The sequence below is a fragment of the Lampetra fluviatilis genome, unplaced genomic scaffold (genome assembly GCF_964198595.1).
Source record: "Lampetra fluviatilis unplaced genomic scaffold, kcLamFluv1.1 SCAFFOLD_953, whole genome shotgun sequence".
Classification (NCBI taxonomy): domain Eukaryota; kingdom Metazoa; phylum Chordata; class Hyperoartia; order Petromyzontiformes; family Petromyzontidae; genus Lampetra; species Lampetra fluviatilis.
In genome coordinates this window covers 1-12,555 of record NW_027621511.1, presented here as the reverse complement: position 1 = coordinate 12,555, position 12,555 = coordinate 1, and the positions used below count along the sequence as shown (strand labels likewise).

Here is a 12,555-nt window from a genome sequence, read left to right as displayed (position 1 = left end):
CTCACCAGAGACTCACCAGAGACTCACCAGAGACTCACCACAGACTCACCGTAGACTCACCAGAGACTCACCAGAGACTCACCGTAGACTCACCAGAGACTCACCGCAGACTCACCAGAGACTCACCACAGACTCACCAGAGACTCACCAGAGACTCACCAGAGACTCACCGTAGACTCACCGTAGACTCGCCAGAGACTCACCAGAGACTCACCAGAGACTCACCACAGACTCACCACAGACTCACCAGAGACTCACCAGAGACTCACCGCAGACTCACCAGAGACTCACCAGAGCCTCACCAGAGACTCACCAGAGACTCACCAGAGACTCACCACAGACTCACCGTAGACTCACCAGAGACTCACCAGAGACTCACCAGAGACTCACCACAGACTCACCACAGACTCACCAGAGACTCACCAGAGACTCACCACAGACTCACCAGAGACTCACCACAGACTCACCAGAGACTCACCGCAGACTCACCACAGACTCACCAGAGACTCACCACAGACTCACCAGAGACTCACCAGAGACTCACCACAGACTCACCACAGACTCACCAGAGACTCACCGCAGACTCACCAGAGACTCACCAGAGACTCACCAGAGACTCACCGCAGACTCACCGCAGACTCACCAGAGACTCACCACAGACTCACCAGAGACTCACCAGAGACTCACCGCAGACTCACCAGAGACTCACCAGAGACTCACCAGAGACTCACCGCAGACTCACCAGAGACTCACCAGAGACTCACCAGAGACTCACCACAGACTCACCAGAGACTCACCAGAGACTCACCAGAGACTCACCACAGACTCACCAGAGACTCACCACAGACTCACCAGAGACTCACCGCAGACTCACCAGAGACTCACCGTAGACTCACCAGAGACTCACCAGAGACTCACCACAGACTCACCAGAGACTCACCACAGACTCACCAGAGACTCACCAGAGACTCACCAGAGACTCACCACAGACTCACCACAGACTCACCAGAGACTCACCAGAGACTCACCACAGACTCACCAGAGACTCACCACAGACTCACCAGAGACTCACCGCAGACTCACCAGAGACTCACCAGAGACTCACCGCAGACTCACCAGAGACTCACCGCAGACTCACCAGAGACTCACCAGAGACTCACCAGAGACTCACCGCAGACTCACCACAGACTCACCAGAGACTCACCAGAGACTCACCACAGACTCACCGCAGACTCACCGCAGACTCACCAGAGACTCACCACAGACTCACCAGAGACTCACCACAGACTCACCAGAGACTCACCAGAGACTCACCACAGACTCACCAGAGACTCACCAGAGACTCACCGTAGACTCACCAGAGACTCACCAGAGACTCACCACAGACTCACCAGAGACTCACCGTAGACTCACCAGAGACTCACCGTAGACTCACCAGAGACTCACCACAGACTCACCAGAGACTCACCGTAGACTCACCAGAGACTCACCGCAGACTCACCAGAGACTCACCAGAGACTCACCAGAGACTCACCAGAGACTCACCAGAGACTCACCGCAGACTCACCAGAGACTCACCAGAGACTCACCAGAGACTCACCGCAGACTCACCAGAGACTCACCGCAGACTCACCAGAGACTCACCAGAGACTCACCAGAGACTCACCACAGACTCACCAGAGACTCACCGCAGACTCACCAGAGACTCACCAGAGACTCACCAGAGACTCACCAGAGACTCACCACAGACTCACCAGAGACTCACCACAGACTCACCAGAGACTCACCAGAGACTCACCAGAGACTCACCACAGACTCACCAGAGACTCACCAGAGACTCACCAGAGACTCACCACAGACTCACCAGAGACTCACCACAGACTCACCAGAGACTCACCGCAGACTCACCAGAGACTCACCAGAGACTCACCGCAGACTCACCAGAGACTCACCGCAGACTCACCAGAGACTCACCAGAGACTCACCACTCACCACACAGAGACCCACAGACTCACCACTCACCACACAGAGACCCATAGACTCACCACTCACCACACAGAGACCCATAGACTCACCACACAGAGACCCACAGACTCACCACACAGAGACCCATAGACTCACCACTCACCACACAGAGACCCATAGACTCACCACTCACCACACAGAGACCCACAGACTCACCACTCACCACACAGAGACCCATAGACTCACCACTCACCACACAGAGACCCATAGACTCACCACACAGAGACCCACAGACTCACCACACAGAGACCCATAGACTCACCACTCACCACACAGAGACCCATAGACTCACCACTCACCACACAGAGACCCATAGACTCACCACTCACCACACAGAGACCCACAGACTCACCACTCACCACACAGAGACCCATAGACTCACCACACAGAGACCCATAGACTCACCACTCACCACACAGAGACCCATAGACTCACCACTCACCACACAGAGACCCGTAGACTCACCACTCACCACACAGAGACCCATAGACTCACCACACAGAGACCCGTAGACTCACCACTCACCACACAGAGACCCACAGACTCACCACACAGAGACCCATAGACTCACCACTCACCACACAGAGACCCATAGACTCACCACACAGAGACCCATAGACTCACCACTCACCACACAGAGACCCACAGACTCACCACACAGAGACCCATAGACTCACCACTCACCACACAGAGACCCATAGACTCACCACTCACCACACAGAGACCCACAGACTCACCACACAGAGACCCATAGACTCACCACACAGAGACCCATAGACTCACCACTCACCACACAGAGACCCATAGACTCACCACACAGAGACCCATAGACTCACCACTCACCACACAGAGACCCATAGACTCACCACACAGAGACCCATAGACTCACCACTCACCACACAGAGACCCATAGACTCACCACTCACCACACAGAGACCCATAGACTCACCACTCACCACACAGAGACCCATAGACTCACCACACAGAGACCCGTAGACTCACCACTCACCACACAGAGACCCATAGACTCACCACTCACCACACAGAGACCCATAGACTCACCACACAGAGACCCGTAGACTCACCACTCACCACACAGAGACCCATAGACTCACCACACAGAGACCCATAGACTCACCACTCACCACACAGAGACCCGTAGACTCACCACACAGAGACCCGTAGACTCACCACTCGCCACACAGAGACCCATAGACTCACCACACAGAGACCCATAGACTCACCACTCACCACACAGAGACCCATAGACTCACCACTCACCACACAGAGACCCACAGACTCACCACTCACCACACAGAGACCCGTAGACTCACCACACAGAGACCCGTAGACTCACCACTCACCACACAGAGACCCGTAGACTCACCACACAGAGACCCATAGACTCACCACTCTCCACACAGAGACCCGTAGACTCACCACTCACCACACAGAGACCCGTAGACTCACCACACAGAGACCCATAGACTCTCCACTCACCACACAGAGACCCATAGACTCACCACTCACCACACAGAGACCCATAGACTCACCACACAGAGACCCATAGACTCACCACTCACCACACAGAGACCCATAGACTCACCACTCACCACACAGAGACCCATAGACTCACCACTCACCACACAGAGACCCACAGACTCACCACTCACCACACAGAGACCCATAGACTCACCACACAGAGACCCATAGACTCACCACTCACCACACAGAGACCCGTAGACTCACCACTCACCACACAGAGACCCATAGACTCACCACACAGAGACCCGTAGACTCACCACTCACCACACAGAGACCCGTAGACTCACCACTCACCACACAGAGACCCATAGACTCACCACACAGAGACCCGTAGACTCACCACTCACCACACAGAGACCCGTAGACTCACCACTCACCACACAGAGACCCATAGACTCACCACTCACCACACAGAGACCCGTAGACTCACCACACAGAGACCCGTAGACTCACCACTCACCACACAGAGACCCATAGACTCACCACACAGAGACCCGTAGACTCACCACACAGAGACCCGTAGACTCACCACTCACCACACAGAGACCCGTAGACTCACCACACAGAGACCCATAGACTCACCACTCACCACACAGAGACCCACAGACTCACCACTCACCACACAGAGACCCATAGACTCACCACTCACCACACAGAGACCCGTAGACTCACCACTCACCACACAGAGACCCATAGACTCACCACACAGAGACCCGTAGACTCACCACTCACCACACAGAGACCCATAGACTCACCACTCACCACACAGAGACCCATAGACTCACCACACAGAGACCCATAGACTCACCACTCACCACACAGAGACCCATAGACTCACCACACAGAGACCCATAGACTCACCACTCACCACACAGAGACCCGTAGACTCACCACTCACCACACAGAGACCCATAGACTCACCACTCACCACACAGAGACCCACAGACTCACCACACAGAGACCCATAGACTCACCACTCACCACACAGAGACCCATAGACTCACCACACAGAGACCCATAGACTCACCACTCACCACACAGAGACCCATAGACTCACCACTCACCACACAGAGACCCATAGACTCACCACTCACCACACAGAGACCCGTAGACTCACCACTCACCACACAGAGACCCATAGACTCACCACTCACCACACAGAGACCCATAGACTCATCACACAGAGACCCATAGACTCATCACACAGAGACCCATAGACTCACCACTCACCACACAGAGACCCATAGACTCACCACACAGAGACCCATAGACTCACCACTCACCACACAGAGACCCATAGACTCATCACACAGAGACCCATAGACTCACCACTCACCACACAGAGACCCATAGACTCACCACACAGAGACCCATAGACTCACCACTCACCACACAGAGACCCATAGACTCACCACTCACCACACAGAGACCCATAGACTCACCACTCACCACACAGAGACCCATAGACTCACCACTCACCACACAGAGACCCATAGACTCACCACACAGAGACCCGTAGACTCACCACTCACCACACAGAGACCCATAGACTCACCACACAGAGACCCATAGACTCACCACTCACCACACAGAGACCCGTAGACTCACCACACAGAGACCCGTAGACTCACCACTCACCACACAGAGACCCATAGACTCACCACACAGAGACCCATAGACTCACCACTCACCACACAGAGACCCATAGACTCACCACTCACCACACAGAGACCCACAGACTCACCACTCACCACACAGAGACCCGTAGACTCACCACACAGAGACCCGTAGACTCACCACTCACCACACAGAGACCCGCAGACTCACCACACAGAGACCCATAGACTCACCACTCTCCACACAGAGACCCGTAGACTCACCACTCACCACACAGAGACCCGTAGACTCACCACACAGAGACCCATAGACTCTCCACTCACCACACAGAGACCCATAGACTCACCACTCACCACACAGAGACCCATAGACTCACCACACAGAGACCCATAGACTCACCACTCACCACACAGAGACCCATAGACTCACCACTCACCACACAGAGACCCATAGACTCATCACACAGAGACCCATAGACTCACCACTCACCACACAGAGACCCATAGACTCACCACACAGAGACCCGTAGACTCACCACTCACCACACAGAGACCCATAGACTCACCACACAGAGACCCGTAGACTCACCACTCACCACACAGAGACCCATAGACTCACCACTCACCACACAGAGACCCATAGACTCACCACACAGAGACCCATAGACTCACCACTCACCACACAGAGACCCATAGACTCACCACACAGAGACCCATAGACTCACCACTCACCACACAGAGACCCGTAGACTCACCACTCACCACACAGAGACCCATAGACTCACCACACAGAGACCCATAGACTCACCACTCACCACACAGAGACCCACAGACTCACCACTCACCACACAGAGACCCATAGACTCACCACTCACCACACAGAGACCCATAGACTCACCACTCACCACACAGAGACCCATAGACTCACCACACAGAGACCCATAGACTCACCACTCACCACACAGAGACCCATAGACTCACCACTCACCACACAGAGACCCATAGACTCACCACACAGAGACCCATAGACTCACCACTCACCACACAGAGACCCATAGACTCACCACTCACCACACAGAGACCCATAGACTCACCACTCACCACACAGAGACCCATAGACTCACCACTCACCACACAGAGACCCATAGACTCACCACACAGAGACCCATAGACTCACCACTCACCACACAGAGACCCACAGACTCACCACACAGAGACCCATAGACTCACCACTCACCACACAGAGACCCATAGACTCACCACTCACCACACAGAGACCCATAGACTCACCACACAGAGACCCATAGACTCACCACTCACCACACAGAGACCCATAGACTCACCACTCACCACACAGAGACCCATAGACTCACCACTCACCACACAGAGACCCATAGACTCACCACACAGAGACCCATAGACTCACCACTCACCACACAGAGACCCACAGACTCACCACACAGAGACCCATAGACTCACCACTCACCACACAGAGACCCATAGACTCACCACTCACCACACAGAGACCCATAGACTCACCACACAGAGACCCGTAGACTCACCACTCACCACACAGAGACCCATAGACTCACCACTCACCACACAGAGACCCATAGACTCACCACACAGAGACCCGTAGACTCACCACTCACCACACAGAGACCCACAGACTCACCACACAGAGACCCATAGACTCACCACTCACCACACAGAGACCCATAGACTCACCACTCACCACACAGAGACCCATAGACTCACCACTCACCACACAGAGACCCATAGACTCACCACTCACCACACAGAGACCCATAGACTCACCACACAGAGACCCATAGACTCACCACTCACCACACAGAGACCCACAGACTCACCACACAGAGACCCATAGACTCACCACTCACCACACAGAGACCCATAGACTCACCACTCACCACACAGAGACCCATAGACTCACCACACAGAGACCCATAGACTCACCACTCACCACACAGAGACCCATAGACTCACCACTCACCACACAGAGACCCATAGACTCACCACACAGAGACCCGTAGACTCACCACTCACCACACAGAGACCCATAGACTCACCACTCACCACACAGAGACCCATAGACTCACCACACAGAGACCCGTAGACTCACCACTCACCACACAGAGACCCACAGACTCACCACACAGAGACCCGTAGACTCACCACTCACCACACAGAGACCCACAGACTCACCACACAGAGACCCGTAGACTCACCACACACCACACAGAGACCCATAGACTCACCACACAGAGACCCGTAGACTCACCACTCACCACACAGAGACCCACAGACTCACCACACAGAGACCCGTAGACTCACCACTCACCACACAGAGACCCATAGACTCACCACACAGAGACCCGTAGACTCACCACTCACCACACAGAGACCCACAGACTCACCACACAGAGACCCATAGACTCACCACTCACCACACAGACCCATAGACTCACCACACAGAGACCCATAGACTCACCACTCACCACACAGAGACCCATAGACTCACCACACAGAGACCCATAGACTCACCACTCACCACACAGAGACCCACAGACTCACCACACAGAGACCCATAGACTCACCACTCACCACACAGAGACCCATAGACTCACCACTCACCACACAGAGACCCATAGACTCACCACACAGAGACCCATAGACTCACCACTCACCACACAGAGACCCATAGACTCACCACTCACCACACAGAGACCCATAGACTCACCACACAGAGACCCGTAGACTCACCACTCACCACACAGAGACCCATAGACTTACCACTCACCACACAGAGACCCATAGACTCACCACACAGAGACCCGTAGACTCACCACTCACCACACAGAGACCCACAGACTCACCACACAGAGACCCGTAGACTCACCACTCACCACACAGAGACCCACAGACTCACCACACAGAGACCCGTAGACTCACCACACACCACACAGAGACCCATAGACTCACCACACAGAGACCCGTAGACTCACCACTCACCACACAGAGACCCACAGACTCACCACACAGAGACCCGTAGACTCACCACTCACCACACAGAGACCCACAGACTCACCACACAGAGACCCGTAGACTCACCACACACCACACAGAGACCCATAGACTCATCACACAGAGACCCGTAGACTCACCACTCACCACACAGAGACCCACAGACTCACCACACAGAGACCCGTAGACTCACCACTCACCACACAGAGACCCATAGACTCACCACTCACCACACAGAGACCCGTAGACTCACCACACAGAGACCCATAGACTCACCACTCACCACACAGAGACCCATAGACTCACCACACAGAGACCCATAGACTCACCACACAGAGACCCATAGACTCACCACACAGAGACCCATAGACTCACCACTCACCACACAGAGACCCATAGACTCACCACACAGAGACCCATAGACTCACCACTCACCACACAGAGACCCATAGACTCACCACACAGAGACCCATAGACTCACCACTCACCACACAGAGACCCATAGACTCACCACTCACCACACAGAGACCCATAGACTCACCACTCACCACACAGAGACCCATAGACTCACCACACACCACACAGAGACCCGTAGACTCACCACACAGAGACCCATAGACTCACCACTCACCACACAGAGACCCATAGACTCACCACTCACCACACAGAGACCCACAGACTCACCACTCACCACACAGAGACCCGTAGACTCACCACTCACCACACAGAGACCCATAGACTCACCACTCACCACACAGAGACCCACAGACTCACCACTCACCACACAGAGACCCACAGACTCACCACACAGAGACCCGTAGACTCACCACACACCACACAGAGACCCATAGACTCACCACACAGAGACCCGTAGACTCACCACTCACCACACAGAGACCCACAGACTCACCACACAGAGACCCATAGACTCACCACTCACCACACAGAGACCCATAGACTCACCACACAGAGACCCGTAGACTCACCACTCACCACACAGAGACCCACAGACTCACCACACAGAGACCCACAGACTCACCACACAGAGACCCGTAGACTCACCACTCACCACACAGAGACCCACAGACTCACCACACAGAGACCCACAGACTCACCACACAGAGACCCGTAGACTCACCACTCACCACACAGAGACCCACAGACTCACCACACAGAGACCCACAGACTCACCACTCACCACACAGAGACCCATAGACTCACCACACAGAGACCCACAGACTCACCACTCACCACACAGAGACCCATAGACTCACCACACAGAGACCCGTAGACTCACCACACAGAGACCCACAGACTCACCACACAGAGACCCATAGACTCACCACTCACCACACAGAGACCCATAGACTCACCACACAGAGACCCGTAGACTCACCACTCACCACACAGAGACCCACAGACTCACCACACAGAGACCCATAGACTCACCACTCACCACACAGAGACCCATAGACTCACCACACAGAGACCCACAGACTCACCACTCACCACACAGAGACCCATAGACTCACCACACAGAGACCCGTAGACTCACCACACAGAGACCCATAGACTCACCACTCACCACACAGAGACCCGTAGACTCACCACACAGAGACCTATCAACCATAACGGTGAGGTATGGTCAACAGAGTCACATGACCTGCCTTTCCTCTTCCCGACAGGAGGAACGACCTGTGACCTCCGAGTCTGAGGTCGCGACCTCAGGTGAGGTCACGGGGTCCAGCGAGGTTGAGCCTGGGGTCAGGTCGGAGCCGGAGGTCGTGACCCCAAGGCGGGTGACCCTGGAGGCCGGAGGTCAGCAGAGGTCAGCAGCCATTGCTCCCAGGTAAGGGTCAAAGGTCATGGTGTGGGTGGTTTGGTGGGGTGGGTGAGTGGGTGAGTGGGTGAGTGAGTGAGTGGGTGAGTGAGTGGGTGAGTGAGTGAGTGGGTGAGTGGGTGGGTGAGTGGGTGGGTGAGTGGGTGGGTGAGTGGGTGGGTGGGTGGGTGGGTTGGTGAGTGGGTGGGTGGGTTGGTGAGTGGATGGGTGGGTTGGTGAGTGGTTGAGTGGGGTGAGTGGGTGGGTGGGTGGGTGAGTGGGTGAGTGGGTGAGTGGGTGAGTGGGTGAGTGAGTGAGTGGGTGAGTGAGTGAGTGGGTGAGTGGGTGGGTGAGTGGGTGGGTGAGTGGGTGGGTGAGTGGGTGGGTGGGTTGGTGAGTGGGTGGGTGGGTTGGTGAGTGGATGGGTGGGTTGGTGAGTGGTTGAGTGGGGTGAGTGGGTGGGTGGGTTGGTGAGTGGGTGAGTGGGGTGAGTGGGGTGAGTGGGTGAGTGGGTGGGTGAGTGAGTGAGTGGGTGGGGTGGGTGAGTGGGTGGGTGGGTGTGTTGGTGAGTGGGTGGGTGGGTTGGTGAGTGGGTGGGTGGGTTGGTGAGTGGGTGGGTGGGTTGGTGAGTGGATGGGTGGGTTGGTGAGTGGTTGAGTGGGGTGAGTGGGTGGGTGGGTTGGTGAGTGGGTGAGTGGGGTGAGTGGGGTGAGTGGGTGGGTGAGTGAGTGAGTGGGTGGGGTGGGTGAGTGGGTGGGTGGGTGTGTTGGTGAGTGGGTGGGTGGGTTGGTGAGTGGGTGGGTGGGTTGGTGAGTGGGTGGGTGAGTGGGTGGGTGGGTGAGTGGTTGGGTGAGTGAGTGGGTGAGTGAGTGAGTGGGTGAGTGGGTGGGTGAGTGGGTGGGTGAGTGGGTGGGTGAGTGGGTGGGTGGGTGGGTGGGTTGGTGAGTGGGTGGGTGGGTTGGTGAGTGGATGGGTGGGTTGGTGAGTGGTTGAGTGGGGTGAGTGGGTGGGTGGGTTGGTGAGTGGGTGAGTGGGGTGAGTGGGGTGAGTGGGTGAGTGGGTGGGTGAGTGAGTGAGTGGGTGGGGTGGGTGAGTGGGTGGGTGGGTGTGTTGGTGAGTGGGTGGGTGGGTTGGTGAGTGGGTGGGTGGGTTGGTGAGTGGGTGAGTGGATGGGTGGGTTGGTGAGTGGTTGAGTGGGGTGAGTGGGTGGGTGGGTTGGTGAGTGGGTGAGTGGGGTGAGTGGGGTGAGTGGGTGAGTGGGTGGGTGAGTGGGTGGGTGAGTGGGTGGGTGAGTGGGTGGGTGGGTGAGTGGGTGAGTGGGTGGGTGAGTGAGTGGGTGGGTGAGTGAGTGGGTGAGTGGGTGAGTGGGTGAGTGGGTGGGTGGGTGGGTGGGTGGGTGGGTGAGTGGGTGGGTGAGTGGGTGGGTGGGTGAGTGAGTGGGTGAGTGGGTGGGTGGGTGGGTGAGTGAGTGGGTGAGTGAGTGGGTGGGTGAGTGGGTGGGTGAGTGGGTGGGTGAGTGGGTGGGTGAGTGGGTGGGTGAGTGGGTGAGTGAGTGGGTGGGTGAGTGGGTGGGTGAGTGGGTGGGTGAGTGGGTGAGTGAGTGGGTGGGTGAGTGGGTGAGTGGGTGGGTGGGTGAGTGGGTGAGTGGGTTGGTGGGTGAGTGAGTGGGTGGGTGAGTGGGTGGGTGAGTGGGTGAGTGGGTGGGTGAGTGGGTGGGTGAGTGGGTGGGTGGGTGGGTGCGTGAGTGGGTGAGTGAGTGGGTGAGTGAGTGGGTGAGTGGGTGGGTGGGTGAGTGAGTGGGTGAGTGAGTGGGTGGGTGAGTGGGTGGGTGAGTGGGTGGTGTGAGTGGGTGGGTGAGTGGGTGAGTGAGTGGGTGGGTGAGTGGGTGGGTGAGTGGGTGAGTGAGTGGGTGGGTGAGTGGGTGAGTGGGTGGGTGGGTGAGTGGGTGAGTGGGTTGGTGGGTGAGTGAGTGGGTGGGTGAGTGGGGTGAGTGGGTGAGGTGGGTGAGTGGGTGGGTGGGTGGGTGGGTGAGTGGGTGGGTGAGGTGGTGGTGGGTGAGTGGTGAGTGGAGTGGGTGGTGAGTGGGTGGGTGAGTGAGTGGGTGGGTGAGTGGGTGGGTGAGTGGGTGGGTGAGTGAGGTGGGTGGGTGAGTGGGTGGGTGAGTGGGTGTGGTGGGTGAGTGGGTGAGGGTGAGTGAGTGAGTGAGTGGAGTGGGTGAGTGAGTGGGTGAGTGAGTGAGTGGGTGAGTGGGTGGGTGAGTGGGTGGGTGAGTGGGTGGGTGAGTGGGTGGGTGAGTGGGTGAGTGGGTGGGTGAGTGGGTGAGTGGGTGGGTGAGTGGGTGGGTGGGTGAGTGAGTGAGTGGGTGGGTGGGTGAGTGGGTGGGTGGGTGGGTGAGTGGGTGGGTGGGTGAGTGGGTGGGTGGGTGAGTGGGTGGGTGAGTGGGTGGGTGGGTGAGTGGGTGGGTGAGTGGGGTGGTGGGTGAGTGGGTGGGTGAGTGGGTGAGTG

At 56.6% G+C, this 12,555-nt stretch overlaps 1 protein-coding gene across 1 annotated transcript in view; it reads left to right on the top strand.

Moving 5' to 3' along the window:
• The window catches only part of LOC144955351 (chromatin assembly factor 1 subunit B-like), a gene marked incomplete at its 3' end in the record, with an annotated part of 29,920 nt that extends 19,840 nt beyond the window's left edge, over positions 1-10,080 (top strand). The window contains exon 8 of the mRNA XM_078885598.1: positions 9,917-10,080. Coding sequence (XP_078741724.1) covers positions 9,917-10,080 — 164 coding nt within the window. The remainder of the gene's footprint in view (positions 1-9,916) is intronic.
• Positions 10,081-12,555: the final 2,475 nt, after the last annotated feature.